Source organism: Lactuca sativa, chromosome 4, assembly GCF_002870075.4.
Source record: "Lactuca sativa cultivar Salinas chromosome 4, Lsat_Salinas_v11, whole genome shotgun sequence".
In the NCBI taxonomy this organism is placed as follows: domain Eukaryota; kingdom Viridiplantae; phylum Streptophyta; class Magnoliopsida; order Asterales; family Asteraceae; genus Lactuca; species Lactuca sativa.
The window spans coordinates 330,214,627-330,231,108 of NC_056626.2; the positions used below are offsets into that span (position 1 = coordinate 330,214,627).

General features: G+C 37.1%; 1 protein-coding gene across 1 annotated transcript; it reads left to right on the forward strand.

Annotated features, from left to right (window-relative positions):
• Positions 1–2,441: 2,441 nt before the first annotated feature.
• Positions 2,442–4,395, forward strand: LOC128133688 (uncharacterized). Its single transcript, XM_052771207.1, has 3 exons — positions 2,442–3,158; positions 3,274–3,964; positions 4,082–4,395. The coding sequence occupies exons 1-3, from the start codon at positions 2,442–2,444 to the stop codon at positions 4,393–4,395; spliced, it is 1,722 nt and encodes a 573-aa protein (XP_052627167.1).
• The last annotated feature ends 12,087 nt before the right edge of the window (positions 4,396–16,482 follow it).

Genomic DNA, 16,482 nt, shown 5'->3' on the forward strand with positions numbered 1-16,482 from the left:
ATCAACTGGCAGACATATTCACAAAGGCCTTACCTGAAGCAAGCTTCAATAAGATTCTACAAGGCCTAGGAATGATGCAAGCCGAGTCAGTACCAAAATCGCCTTCGCTTCCATAAAGGTAACAAGCGAAATAGAGCGAACCTATATGAACCAAAATGAACCGAACGTTCAGTCTATTTCGGGTTCGGTCTATTTCGGGTAAAGTTTGACCATGAACCGAGCATTCGGTCTAGTGTGGGTTCAGTCCTTCTGAACTTATTGTTTTTTGAAGGCATTTCAAATGTATTCTTTTGTATACTCTTTCCTTACATCTTTTTCTACTCATAAAATCCCAAAAATACTTTTCTCTTTCGTTCAATTGGTCAATTCTCACAAAAATCCAAAAATATTTTTTATTTTTTTTATATATCTATATTTCTAACGTTTTTATGTTTGTCTAAGTGTGATTCTCGATGGCAGAGCTAAGGCAGGTAAAAGTTATTTTTTTGTTAGCTAGGCGTCCCTAGAAGCATGCTGATGTATGTAGACTCAAGCCTCAACTGATTCTGAGTGAAGCCTTAATAACATGATCAACACCAATCATGTTTTCCCAATCCAGGCTATCAAGTTCACTCTAATCATGAGCTACCTTACTCTACTCAAACTGAGTTTAGAGTTTTCTGCTTGGTCCTTCTTTTCTTTAAAAAGTAGAGGTACATTCGCTTCTTATACCATCTCCATCACCTTTATCCATTATATTTCGTTTCATCAATATAACCCCAAAGACTCTCAGTTTTAACCACTGAGGTTTATGGTTATAGAAAATCTGCGTTCATGATCTTAGTTTCATGCCACTATGTACTAAGTGAAACCCAAAATTCAACACCACTAATGAATTGACGGTGAATTCAAAAATTCAAGCTATTACTTGTTACCCAATGAAATCTCTTTCTCTTTTTGTGTGATCTTTATGAGATTGCCTTTCACTAAGGCTTCTCTAACCCTAAAAGATCCAGTTTTTTTTTTTTTTTTTTTTTGAGATTTCTTTAATTCTCTCATCACTATAAAAGCATTTCACACCTACTTGTTCAACAGATCACAATGATCTCACAAGTACTTCATTCACTTTTGGTCTTATGTTAAGTATCGAAATTATGAATCGAAGCGAAAGCCACCCTATTTAACCTTTAAGAGAAGCCTTTCAAAAACTTCTCAACAACTTCTTGATCGTTATTTCATGGGAAACCAAGCAAGCACTTCAATGTCACTCTTGACTTTGAAGGAAGTGATTCTTGACCAGAATCAATCGTTTTATGTCTAAATACGACATCGCAGATAATCCAAAAAATACTCGTTTTATTTCTTTATCTTTTACACCCTATGCACGAAATTTTTTAATTTTTCCAAATTCTAAGTTTCACACAGATTAATGATTTAAATGATCAAGGCAAAAACAGTCAAGCGTCATAAGGGGAAACGATTGGGATAAAGTGGTAGCTGACTCAGCAGAAATCCAAACGGTTTGGCGATTTGAAAAAGGTGAGTTTTATGAAAAGGCGAAAAAGGGAAACATTTTTCTCTCTCCTGCGTCATCTTTGGCACGCCAACTGTTCACACATCAACTCAGGCGCTATTTTTTAGATAATCCAAGATTTCAGCCGAATTCTTCTCTCTCTTCCTTGTACGTAAAAAAGGAATTGGAACGGTACTCTCTCAACCTTTATCACTTCCAAAAAGCTCTCAAAGAAACCCGGCGATTTTCTGCAACTGTTCATCATCATCTTCAAGCTCCTAAAATGGCAGAATCCTCATCCGTTCACGATACCTCAGTTCGTCAACCCCTACTCACTATCAGACCCCAACAGAACCTAATCATTGATCTCACTCCCTTCGTATATGAGCCCTATATGCTGTATGTGGTTGAGTGTCTCAAATACTCACCACTCGTCGACGCACTGACAAAGGTTGATGTTGTTCTTATGTCATTCTTGACACTTGTCTACTCTACGGCGTTCTACGATAAGGCTAGTGAAAGGATTCACTTTGAACTTCACAATGAGAAGGTCTCTATCTCCAAGAGTCGATTATGTGCCCTAATTGGTCTTTCTCAAGATCCGTCTCTGGTAAACCCTAATTCCATTACAACTGGCCAACTGTTCACAATGTTTTATCAGATGGGGTATACTGAAACCCTAACAACTGTCACCAAGTTCAAGAAGTCCTGCCTTCCTCCTCAATGGAATGGTCTTTTCACGCTCTTATTCAAGGCATTGTCTGAGCGGAGCACTGGTTCTGACGGTGCTAGCAAGGCATTCATGACGGTGTTGTATGGGTTGTACAGTGGGCTTAACCCTGACTATGGGTCCATTATTTGGCAGCAGTTGGTTCAAAGCCTAGTTTCTTTGTCCAGGCATTCGGAGATTTCATATGGGTGATTTTGGACTATCATCACCAAATGGGCAATGGATCGTAATCGTGTCCCAATTATGGCAGATTCCTTGCTTTCTTCTATCGCCACTTTTCATACGATGAAGATCATCGTCACTGATCCAACAAAGTTTTCATACATCGGATCTATTCCTGAAGCCATGCTCGGTTGTATCTCAGCATCGAGTAATCTTCTTCAACAGTACAGGAAACGTCCATCTGTTGGTCCACGTGATCTTACACCCACAATGCTTCGCTCCATTGAAGAGGCTGACAAGCCAGCCAGAGGGGCAAGAAGCCTGAATCGCAGAAGGAGGGACCGGTCACAAAACCAACCAAGGAGCAGGACCCCCAAGAAGAGAAAAACTGATAAGGTTGCTCCTTCTCAACCTCAACCCAAAAAGCAGAAGAAGCCTGCTAGGAGACTTATTCTTCAATCCTCCAGCGATTCGGATTTAGAATATGTTCCTCCTAAGCAGAAGAACGCTCTACCTTCAGATTCTGAGAACGAAAGTTTTGATGAAGAGGCTTCGGACCGAGGGGACACTCCGCCTCGCTCCCCTACTCCAGAAATTCCGGTTCGTTCTTTGCCTCCTTCACCTCCACCTGTTACAATTCCAGTTTCTATCCCTCTTATCTCTCCAATAACCACCTCTCAACCATTCACTACTATTCCTATTCCCACTCCCATTTTCACAGATACAACCTCTACCACTACTACTAAACCTACCTTTACCGTTCCCAATCCACCTGTAACCGAACCTCCTTTTACAACCGAACCTACATTCACAACCGAACCTCCACCTTCTTTAAAACCCTTGTCTCCTACACAATCTACTGAAACAACCCCCATTTTGGGCGGTGAAGATCGATTCCACATATTTCAGTCCTTATCGAGTGCAGAGTGAGGATGATGATGACGAGCCAATTACCAAACGTCGTCTCCAAGCAGTACATGACAAGCTTGATCAACTGCTTTCCTCTTCCTCCTCTGGTGCCCCTTTAGAAGCTGCTTTAAAAGCATTGTTCTCGTTGGTTGTTGCCAAACACAGTGCTACCCTATCAGCTGCAGCCAAGGCTATTGAAGCCTCATCTTCCCAATGTCAACATGCCTCTATCGTTGTTGATGCCTCGACTAAGGAGTGCAAGGAAGCGACCGCAAAATTCGATAAACTAGTTTCAGAAGCTCACTTGTTTCTAGATTCCCTGCAGGCTGCTGCTACCAAGAATGCTGCAACTGTCAACACCTCAGTAGAGACTCTTCAAAAGACTCTTCAATCTGAGTGTTCGAACCTGGTAGCGGCACGCCATGCCATTGAAGAAGCAAATGCATCGCTCCATGCTAAAGTCAGCGAACGCTTAACTCAACTGGAAGCGGACTTAGCTATGGAAAATTGGATTATGGACGAGCTTGACAAACGTACAACCCAACTTAAATTGCAACTACACAAGGTGCGTACTGCTAATGCGGAGATTAATGACCTCAAGTCAGAAAGAGAGGTTATCCGGAGTTCTGCTGCCGATGTTCACTCCATCCTCCTTCACCTTATTGAAGCGAGTGATCCACTTATCACTATCACTGTCAGAAGGATTTTGGCAGACAAGCTCAGACCGGCACTGGACGTTCTCATCCGTATCGAGGGTGTTCCGGTGACTGGGGTCCAACCGAAACAAGGGGGAGAGCAAGAGTCAAAGCAGCAACCTCCTCCTTCCAGCTCAAAACCAGCTGTTGAACCGAAGGTTAATGAAGCTTCGGTCAGTAACAAATCTAAGAAGAAGAACAAGATTGGTGAAAACGACACAGACAATGAAGATGATGTGTATGTCGACATTCCCAAGAAACCTGTCCCAAAGGACAATACTTCTGAAAAACAAACAGAAGAAATCACCAAGAAGCAGCGCGTTGAGATAGAACAGAAGCGAAAGGAGGCGGAGCTCCTTGTGAAGAAAAAGTCTATGTTTCCTGTATGGACTAAAGACTCGCTTTAGCGGTGTGCAATCGACGAGCCAACTATTCTATGGCTCGAGCCAATAATATCCTTTGGCCTTGACAACTCCAGGGATGCACAGTTCGATATGCCAATCACTCGAAAGGCATTCGTCTTCCACTGCTTCAACTCGACTGTTGCCATTCCATCTCCGGACCCGAAGGTAGATAGGGATCTGTTGGAGTTTTACTTGGAGTTTGCTCAACCTCAATACCAGACTTGGAGCTCAAAAACGATAACAACAGTCAAGGTGATGAAGCCCTATTTAGCAGGGAAATTTATCAATGTCAAATTTAGGGTGACTCGAGGAATCGAAGGCTCAGTCCACCATTTTTCCCTTGCTGATCTACCGAACCTCAATCCCCATGACTGGATACTCCTCAACAACATTCTACTGTCGAATCCCCTGGAGTATCAACCTATCATCGATCATGTCAAGCATATGCTTGTTTGCTACATTCATGAGGTAGCGAAGATGGACCAACAGATTTCCTCTGCCATACACAAGCGACCAACGATCAAAACCATGGGCAAAGCTGGCAATGTCAACACCATGATCAAGGGGAAAATTGATTCGAAGTATCATACATTCATGTTCCTCAGAGGCGAAGGCCAAAAATGCCTGTTCGCTCTTGTCCACAAACACCTTTTCTCGATGACTTGTCTCGAGCATATCTTGGAGATCATTCAAAGGTGTGACCAGAACAGTGCTGTTGATAAGAAGTTATTCGTTGACATGCTGAGGTGGTATATTCAGTTTAGACAAACTCTTCTTGCTATTATTCCTCGATTATTCAAAGTTATCAAGATGGTGAAGCCTGCTCAGAAGAAATAATCTCTCACCTCATTTGACGCAAAGGGGGAGATTGTAGAGTCTACTGGATTGCGTCATGGGCTCAGTCCATAGCCTAGTTTGAATGCCGGTATTGGGCCTGTCCAGCCATGCATTATTTTGTATTAGGGTTTAGCATATAAACTGCATGCATGCAGACTTACATGTTATTGCTTTCATTGTTTTTGTTTTACATCGCTTGTAAACCCTAGCTCGCCTCTACAGCGGAAGTTCTTCATCGAGCTCTGCTGAGGCGTGACTCAGTTTTGAATCATAAGCATAAGTTTGATTCTGTTCTATGTTCATACTCGTATTAATCATAAACTATTTCATTACTTTTATCGTTCTTGTGAAAGATCTAATCGATCTAAGAGTTTTTGAGCTGATCAAAAAGTTCATTGAATCTCAAAGAATCTAGGAATTTCTAAGAACCAATTAAAAACCTAATATCAATATTTCGGTTTTCATGGTGGAAATTGGTGAATCATCATTCACCAACCTTTCAAATATGTTATAGCTTGGATTACAGCATACCTCTTCTAAGTTATAATATATTGTGATTGGATCCTAGCCTTAATATTACATTTGAGTGTTTTATTAAGGACTCTCTTAATATCTAAACTAATCTTGTTCTCTTCATTCAGATGTCTTCAAACAACGCTGCTTTTGGCTCTAATCCTAATGGCTCCTTTACCCTTATGAACTTGTGTGGGAAAGTCACTTTTGATGAATCCAACTTCAATGAATGGATCAGAAACATCAGGATGATTACCCACTACGAGGACAATGAATATATCCTCGATAAGGAGCTTAAGGAGATTGATGAGACCACTGCAACTCCTCAGGAGATCGCTGACTTCCAGGCACATGAAAGGGCTGCTACAAAAGTGGCATGCATCATGTTGGCCACCATGACAGCGGAACTCCAAAAGTCCTATGATGACTTCTACCCTTTTGAAATGCACCAAGATCTGATGGAAAGATACCATCAAAGTGCACGACAAGAGAGGTACGAAATCATTTGCTCCATGATAACAACCATGATGAAGGACGGAGAGTCCGTCACGAGCCACATGCAGAAAATGCAAAGGTATGTGGATCGATTGTTGAAGCTTAATGTGAACTTCCCCGAGGAGCTTGCAATAGATATCATTTTGCACTCCTTACCATCGTGCTATGATCAATTCTGCATGACATATCACATGAATAAGGAAGAGGTCACACTCAGCAAACTTCAGGGACTCCTCAAGACCGCAGATATAGGTCTTAAGGGTTAGTCGGTTGTTAACACTCCTACTCCAAACTCCCCCCATGTCTTGGCAATCGGGAAAGGTAGAGGGAAGAAGAGAAAGAGCACTTCAAAGGGTACCAAGGCTAGGACCCTTGATGGCTCTTCTTCAAGTGGAACCAAGAAAGGTTTTGTCACTCCTTCTTCTAACCCAAAAGAGGCTGAATGCTTCTATTGTCATGAAAAGTCTCATTGGAAGCTGAACTGCCCAAAATACCAGCAAGATGTGAAGGATGGGAAAGTTAAACCCAACCATGCAGGTATTTACACTATCTTATCTAATAACTCACCCCGTTCTAACTCTTGGGTCCTTGATACCGGTTGTGGTATTCATATATGTTCTGATTTGCAGGGACTAAGAAAAACTGAGAATGTGGAGCATGGAAGAATAAACTTAATCATGGGGAATAGGAAAGCTTTACCTGTCACCAAGATTGGAGTTTATACTTTATCGCTAAGTAGTGGGTTTAGTTTAGATTTGAATAAATGTTGTTATTCGCCAGAAATGGCAAGAAATATTATTTCCTTTCATGCATTGTATAAACAAGGTTTTACCTTTTCATTTGATAATGAAGTTGGTTCGATTAATTCTTTCTTTAATAATGTTCTTTATTTTAAAGCATTACCTTGTGATGGTGTGTATGAAACTGTATATGTGGTTGATAACTTAGGAAATAATGTTTTGTGTAATTATTCTGTTAATGATAATAACTTGGATAAAGCGTTATTATGGCATTGTCGTCTTGGACATACAAGCAAGAAACGCATACGCCAACTCTAAAAGGATGGAGTCTTGGAGTCATTTGACCTAAAGTCAGATGATAGTTGCGAATCATGCTTACTTGTAAAAATGACAAAGTCACCCTTCACAGGTTCTTGTGAGAGGGTGGAGGTTTGTTGGATATTGTACACACGGATGTGTGTGGACCCTTCAAACATGCCACAAGGGATGCTAATCGTTATTATTTGAATTTTACTGATGATTACAGTAGATATGGATATGTCTACTTAATCAAGCATAAGTCAGAGACTTTCGAAAGGTTTAATGAGTTTAAACAGGAAGTCGAGAATCAATTGGGCAGGAACATTAAGATGCTTCGATCTGATCGAGGTGGTGAGTATCTTAGTTCAGAGCTCCTCGACTATCTTAGGGAATGTGGGATTGTCTCACAATTGACACCTCCCAGGCCACCGTAATTGAATGGTGTGGCTAAGAGGCGTAATCGAACCTTGTTGGACATGGTTCGTTCCATGATGAGTCGAGCTTTGCTACCAATCTCATTTTGGGGGTATGCCTTAGAGACTGCCGCCCATATCCTTAATCTGGACCCTACAAAGAAAGTTGCCAAAACTCCTCATGAGACATGGACTGGTAAAGTACCCAAACTAGACCACAAAAAGATTTGGGGTTGCGAGGCTTTCGTGAGACGCGAGACTCATGATAAGATCGAACCTCGAAGCGAGAGGTGTATTTTCATCGCATACCCACAACAATCCTTTGGTTACCTCTTCTACAGACCTAGTGAAAATGTGGTCTTTGTAGCAAGGAAGGTTGTCTTTCGAAAGACAGAGTTCATAAGCCAAGGAGACAGTGGGAGGCAAGTTGACCTTGAAGAAATTCAAGAGTCAAGTGGTGAAGGAACTTCAAACCCTAGCACTCAACTTGAGGAGGAAACTCCTGTTGAGCCAATTGACATGTTTGTACCTCTGAGGCGTTCCACAAGGGTTAGGAATGCACCTGAGCATTACTATGGATTCCATATTACTGCGGAAGGTGATACACTTATCGGTGATGAGACACTGATAGGTCAGGATGAACCTAACAGTTACGCGGAAGCCATGGCAGGCCCTGAGTCAGCCAAATGGAAAGAGGCAATGGACATCGAGATACAGTCCATGTATGACAATCAAGTTTGGAACTTGGTTGAGAATGTACCAGGTCGTAAGACTGTAGGGTGCAAATAGATCTTCAAGAAGAAGACTGACATAGATGGTAATGTACACACTTATAAGGCACGACTAGTTGCAAAGGGTTTCTCACAAACTCCGGGAGTTGATTATGATGAGACCTTTTCTCCAGAGACCAAGATTAAGTCTATTAGGGTTCTGTTAGCCATAGCCGCATTTCACGACTTTGAAATATGCCAAATGGATGTCAAAACCGCTTTACTTAATGGAAAGTGGCTGAGGATGTTTACATGAGTCAGCCAGAGGGTTGTGTCAATACAGAGTACCCTAATAGAGTGTGTAAGCTTGAGAAATCTATTTATGGATTAAAGCAAGCACCTCACAGATGGAATATTTTCTTTGATGAGAAAGTCAAAGAGTTTGGATTTTCTAAGAGTGAAGATGAATCTTGTGTGTATGTCAAAGCTAGTGGGAGTATAGTTAGCTTTTTCGTATTATATGTGGATGGCATACTACTCATAGGAAATGACATCCCAACTCTGCAGGAAGTTAAGTCCTGACTTGGGTAGTGTTTCTCTATGAAGGACCTAGGAGAAGCTTCCTATATTCTAGGGATAAGGATCTTGAGAGACCGGAGTAAAAGACTAATTGGACTTAGTCAGAGTACCTACTTGGATAAGGTGCTGAAGAGATTCGACATGCAGGACTCCAAGAAAGGAGAGTTACCCATCCATAGTAATGCCAGATTGAGTAAGACACAAAGCCCTAGTACTGAGGCTGAGATAGCGGAAATGAGTCGAATACCTTATGCTTCGGCTATAGAAACGATCATGTATGTTATGACATGTACTCGACCTGATGTAGCCTTTGTCTTGAGCATGGTTAACAGGTATCAGGGGAACCCTGGCAAGTCACTTTGGACTGCGGTAAAGAATATCCTCAAGTACTTACGGAGGACTAAGGACTGGGTTCTTACCCTCGGTGGGAGTGATGACTTGAGAGTTGTAGGGTATAGTGATGCTAGCTTTCAGACTGATAGGGATAATTTCCGCTCTCAGTCAGGCTGGGTCTTTACCTTAAGCGGAGGAGCAATTTCTTGTAAGAGTTCCAAGCAAGAGATAGTGGCTAATTCAACTTGCGAATCAGAGTATATAGCAGCTAGCGAGGCAGCAAAGGAGGCGATATGGCTGGAGAACTTCATTGGAGACCTTGGAGTTGTACCAGCTATTAAGGAGCCAATGGAAATTTTCTGTGATAGTGAAAGTGTTGTCGCCTTAGCCAAGGAACGAAGGGATCATGGGAGTTCCAGACACATCAATAGAAAATACCATTTCATCAGACATCGAATAGAAGAAGGACTCCTCATGGCAAAGAGGGTATCATCGGATGAGAATCCAACAGATCCCCTTAAGAAGGGACTGACTCGGGTTAAGCATCTCTAGCATGCTCGGAGCATAGGGTTGAAGGATGATATTAGATTTAGTAGTTAGATAACCTCGAAATTTCTAAAGTGTAATTGACATTAAATGATGAATAAAAGGTGTTTTATTTATGAGTAAAGTGTTGCTATCTCTTGTCGATCGTTTACTATATTTTGCTTGCATATTTTGACTTCCAGAATAATTATGTTTGGTATATCATATTATTCGAACCTCCGCAGTCATTCATATGTCAGAAGTAGGTATGAATCAAGACTATCATGATTGGTTGCAAAGGTCTAAGTTGTTGGACATGGCTACAACAATCATGAGTGCTCATAAGTTCTGAGCATTGGACTCAACCCACGCTCACTGGAATCACTTCATGGAATTTATCTCGAGTGATCGTGAGATGGTAATGTCATATACGTCTTTAAACCTAGAGATATGATTTCTTACTTATGAGTTGGTTATGTATTGATTGTATGTAAACGCATTGGTAACTCAATGTTATAAAACGTGCCTTTGTGTATAATTCAACGAGTGGTAGAACAAACATATGAGTCGAAGTTTATATGTTCCTTCTTGGATTAAAAGCTGATATCTGGGCCCCTCGATGATTTTTTTGACCTATGTACCGGGCCCGGTCAGAACTAAGTTGATGTGTTCAATTAAATTCTTTGTCAAATAAATCGGAAATCGGGAAACAAACTACTGGATAATAAGTAAGACATTGTTCCCTGTATTTGTCCGGCTGATATCTAGAACAGAGGATTATATGATCACTTATCTTAAATGGCATATCATCATCTTCTCAGTTCCGAGAAACCTTGAAAGAGCTACGATTGCTGATCGGTTCCTGAAGTCATACTTGCAGTTATAGTTATTAGATTTATCCAAGTGGGAGACTATTGGATAAGGTTTCTAAGTCCACAACTATTTCTGGTATGTACTTGACCCGACCCGGCATGGTCCATTTGGGTTGCATGGCACCATGCAATTGGATAGACTAAATGAGAGAAATAACACTTGTGGTTTATTAATATATTATAAGTTCTAATATATTAATAGTATTATTTAATTAGTTTGATCAAGAAATAATTTAAAATTCATTAAGTGATCAAAAGATAACTAATTAAATATATGGGTTGATTATTTAAATCATCCATAACTTGTATAGTGGGCTAAAAGGCTCCATGGATTATCAAGTTGGGTTAAACCCATTGGATGCTCCATGGATGCTCTATGGGAGTTACAAACCCATCGGTTATGGAAATGAAGAGTTAACACATTAGGGTTTACATGGTGTAACCTTAGATGTGTCAACACAATATAAGGAACCCATTCTCCACCAAAATCGGCTACACAAGTACAAGAGAGGGCTAGACCGATTTTTCAAGTGTGTGTATTCTCTCAAAGGTCATTCCAAAGGCATTTGGTATTGTGTGAAGCATTTGAGGCATCACACTTGGGGTGCTAGGCTTACAAGGTTTCAAGGATCATAATCAACAACAAGGTAAGTTATTTTATCTTTCATTCCTGTTAAAAATGTTTCCCATGTATGCTAGATAGGAATATAACCTTGGAATTCAACTTTGCATGATAATTAGACAAATAGATCCAAGGTTATTAGGGTTGCATCTACACTTAGGAAGTGTTAGAATGCTCAAAACCCATTAAGAAAGGTTATTAAAAATTTAATTTCGAACAAAATGACAATTTTAAAATATTAAAGTCATATATATAAGTAAATTAATATTTTTTAAACTAGACACTGATAGTATTAATTTAAATCAAATATATAAACACTCAATACAAAGATAAGTTCTAAACATAAATATTTTAATTAAAAGTGATAATTTTTTTATTACATAATAACTAAAAATAAAATCTAATAATTATTTCCTAGTAAAAAAACTATTCGCCAGAAAAGCTATGTATCACTGTTGCTTTGTGTGGACGCATCTAATATATATATATATATATATATATATATATATATATATATATATATATATATATTCAAATGTTTTTAGCAAATATTGTGTGCCTAAATGCACCAATCACAAATTAGCAATTAATTTATTAATTTATTAAATAAGTAAGGGTATGATAGTAATCTTGATTAGAATTAATTATGGTAAAGATTTAAAACATTTAATATCCCTTAAAAATTAGAGAAATCAGTTTAAAAACCCTATTAGCCGTCGACCTCCCTCATCACGTTCTTCATCATCACCTACGTCATATCACCATTGTCGCCTCTTCCTCCCCCTTCTCCATCGTCGGACACTATTATTCATTATCGGAATAGGTCTGCCGTTGTCGTCTTACACTAACACCACAGCTGTCGGATAATAGAGAAGGAGTTTCATTTCAAATCGTAGCCCTGGTATGTGTTTTTTACACAATTTCTGATTTCATTATATTTGCTAATGTGAAACGCATGAAATCAAGATTATAAATCAATTTTGTGTTTTCTTAGTATTGTCGACAAATAAAATATTGGTATCATTCCTTCATCATAACTGTGGCATAAAAAGAAGGTTTTAATTTATGTTTATTTATCTCTCACATGTTCCCTATCTAATTATATGAAGTATTGGCTGCTATCTAGTTTTTAATTTATTTGTTGAATTTTATGTGCCAATGTACATCCCTTTTGATGTACCTTTTTGATATATTATTTTCATTTAGGATTCTTGGGTTTAAACTGTTGCCATCCCTGATTTCATATACGTTTATATGCTTTAATGGGTCTGCCATATATTTTTTTTTCTTTCGGTTATGGAATACAATTCTAGGTTGTTTGTGCCTTTTTATATTTCATCAACACAAATTAATTTACTCTTTGAACCTTGTGGTATGCATTCTAAATCATGTTGCTGGAAATTATGTTTATAGATAAACTATTGAAAGTAAATCAAATATGGTTTTTGACTTGTTTGATGATAATGTCTAATAAGTGTTTGTTGAAATGTCTGAAAGAGAATTTAAAGAATTTAACCTTGTGGTATGCATTTTATCAGAATTACTAGCAGTAAATACAATACTTTTGAATGTATTCTATATATTCTATCAGAATGTATTCTACTGGAATAAAATCGATGTATTCTGCCAGAATGTATTATATGTATTCTGTCATATTCTATGTATTCTACCAGAATATATTAAGTGATAGTTAATTGCAAGTAACATTTTTTAACAATTATTAGTTTTTGTTGTATTTGTGATAGGAATGGCTGGAAGAAGGCGTTGAAGACCTTGATATTCTTTTAGAATATGTTTAATTATATTAAAATGTATAAATATTTTAGTCTATAAGAATATGTATGAATTTGTGTTTAAGTTCGGATATATAAGAATATATATGAATGTTTGTTATTTTTCAACATCTGATTCAAAAATTTTGTTATTCTTCAATAATATTCTATTAGAATAAAATTCTGAAAGAGCATCATTCTAACAAAAAATATTCTGACAGAATAAAATCGGTAAAAATTTGAAATTGAATTAATTAAAAAATTCAGATTTTTTTAAATCAGGATAATTAATCATCCCTAAAAATCCGAAAATTTCATTTTATAAATGTAGTTAATTGTCCAAAATACCATTTTGCTTAAATTGTGTGTTTATATTCTACATGTTACCCCATTGTAATATTATACACTCTCAAATCATGTTCATTGATTAATTTCATCCATTGGTCCAGATCTGTGCATTCTGGCACACAATACTTAGTAAAAACAAAATAACCTAAGTATATATATATATATATATATATATATATATATATATATATATATATATATATATATATATATATATATATATAAGAGAAATTTACAAACATAGCCATTTATACTAATGACATTACAAAAATAGCCAAAAAAATCGAAATTACAAAAATAGCCAACGATTTCGCAGATGTAGATGCCCCATCTGCGAAATGAGCTTCTCATCTGCAAAAGTACAAGCACCTAAAGCACAGCTGTGCTTTAGGTGCTTGTACTTTCGCAGATGAGAAGCTCCATCTGCGAAATACCCTAGTTTTTGACTATATAAACGTTTTTTTTCTCCATTTTTCACCCTTCTCTACACAAAAACTCTCTCTATCTTTGGGCTTCTCTCGGAATTTTGGCTTAGTTTTTGAAAAAAATAGAGGATTATGTCAACAATCCCGCAAATATGGTTAGATTTTAACTCTTTTAATGTTTAAAGTTATTTTTTATTTTATCATTTGTTGTATTATTTAATGTTAAAAAAGGGTAATTTTGTTGTGTTTGATAGTTTTAATATTTCTTTAGTATACTTGAAGTTTAAATGTTATTTTGTTAGTGTTTGTTTGAATGTACAAGTAGAGACTGCGTAGATAATGTTCACAATTTGTTATTTTAGTTGTTTGTTTGGTTGTTGTATAACCTGAAAACTTGTATATTCTTATCGTATAATTGTTTATATAAAGCGAAAAATAGTTAAATTATAGTATGTGCAAAATAGTCGTTTGTATATATATATTTATCGTAGAAGTATGACATTTGTATAAGTTGAAAATTTGTCGTATATACATTGTTAGAAATTGTTTGTGTTTGTCGTATAAGTTGAAAATTTGTATAAAGTTGTTGTCGTATAACTTGCGAAATTGTTAATTTGGTTGTCGTTTTATTTGAAAAATTGTTTGTTTATATGGTTATAAAATGTTAGTTTTAATTAGAAAGATAAAAATTGTTTATATATTTGTCGTTTAAGTTGAAAATTTGTTTAATAAAATGTTTTTATAATTATTTATGATATTGTTTTTTATCGTAAATATATATGTTGTATAACTTGGAAATTTGTTTATATATGTGTATGTTATTGTTTTTTATCGGAAATATATATATTAGTAATTAAGAAATTGTATTTGCATTACTAATTGTTTGTGTAGTTATTGCAGTTCGTAATCATATATTTTAAAAAGAAAATATTTTTTAGCTCTCTAATTTGTTTTTGTGTTTTTTTTTGCAGCATGATTTAAGTTTTATCAATATGAAAGCCTTTGCGAACTTAAAAGGCTCGGGCGGTAACATATGGGAAGTATTTGAAGTTTTAGATGATGTCAAACGTGCCATTTTCAGAGATACTGTCTTTGGTTATTTTATTGATGTCCCTCGTTTACAAGGGGATGCATTATTGTTTCATAAAATGTTCCTTCATCAGATCCGGTCGGACCCTGTTTTATCTCCAGATGGAATAAAATGATTATATTTTCGAGTAGGCAATACGAAAATGGTTTATGGGCCGGAAGAGTTTTGTTTGATTACCGGCTTCAATTTTGGGGAGTATCCAAAAAACATTGGGAGAAAAGGGTCGGAAAAATTATTAAGCAGTAAAAAAAGGTGTTTATTGCGTGAACGACTATTTCCGGACCATACTAATAGTTCGGTGAAAATCGGCGACCTGAAACATTTAATTTTAAATCGAACATTCCTAGCACTTGACGATGTTGATGCAGTTAGAGTATGTTCGATATACATTTTGTGTGAAGGTTTTTTGGGTGAAGAAGTTAATGATCGGGTGCCACAAAATTGGTTTTTTTTGGCTGAGAATTTGGATCTCTGGAACAGGTATATTTTGTTTACGTTAAAAGTTCTATTTTATTAAAGTTATAATTTATATAATAATCATTTTTGTTTTTTTGTTTTGTTAGCTTCGCTTGGGGTAGCTATCTCTGGGATTTTACTTATGTTGACATTGAGGATACATGGAACAAAATACATAATTATTTATCACTTTCTGAGCGTGGTCAAACTTTAAAGTACTCCGTCTCAGAATTTACGGCTCCAATAAGGGTATAAAAATTTTCTTATATTTAAATTGTTTTATTGTTATGTTTTTTATTTTAATTTGAACTTTTATTACTGTAATTGTAAAAAATTATAGATATGGATATATGAGATGATTCCGGCTGTTCGTGCATGTGGATTTGCATCGAGAAAAAATAAAGACTTGTCTCGGATGAAACGATGGAGTGGAACAAAAAAATTGAAATGGGTTGACGTGAACAAGATTTGGTCAAAGATGCAGGTTTAAAAACATTTCGTTTATTATTAATAAACTTGATTATTATACTTTTGTATGCATTTTTAATATGTTTAATTTTTTAGGAGGGGCAACCACCAAGACAAAACATGTTACCGGGTGATGGTGAGATGACATCTTGTTATTATATGTCATTTCAAGAGTATGTATATGGTGAAGGGAAAGCAGTTTCATCCCCAGTACGGGACCATTTTAGGAGACAAGACGAATCTTCGTCTAGTATGTCGTCCAGTGGTCGCTTTCATGGTAGAGGTCGGGGCAGTGGGAAACACAACCTAGACGAGGTGTTGAAACGGCTACATGCACTGGAGCAGCATGTGTTTATGAACCGACAACCTACAGAGGTTTTTGTTGAAGAAGTGAATACTGAACAATTTTGGAACGACATTAGTTTTGATGATCCGATAGTGTCACAAAGAAATTATGATGAACATGTTAGTTACACGCTACATTATTTTTAAAATTTTATTAACATATATGAATACCTGTGTTCGTATTTTATATTTGAAAATATAGGTTGTGCAAGATGAAGTGATGACTAAAAACAATACAACTGAAAAT

What these genes read in the sequence shown, in the direction of transcription:
- LOC128133688 (XM_052771207.1), top strand. Translation starts at nt 2,442, where the DNA reads ATGGATCGTAATCGTGTCCCAATTATGGCAGATTCCTTGCTTTCTTCT. An exon ending in TTACCGTTCCCAATCCACCT is followed by an intron (nt 3,159 to 3,273) that starts GTAACCGAACCT and finishes TGGGCGGTGAAG; the next exon opens with ATCGATTCCACATATTTCAG. An exon ending in CCTTCACCTTATTGAAGCGA is followed by an intron (nt 3,965 to 4,081) that starts GTGATCCACTTA and finishes AACCGAAACAAG; the next exon opens with GGGGAGAGCAAGAGTCAAAG.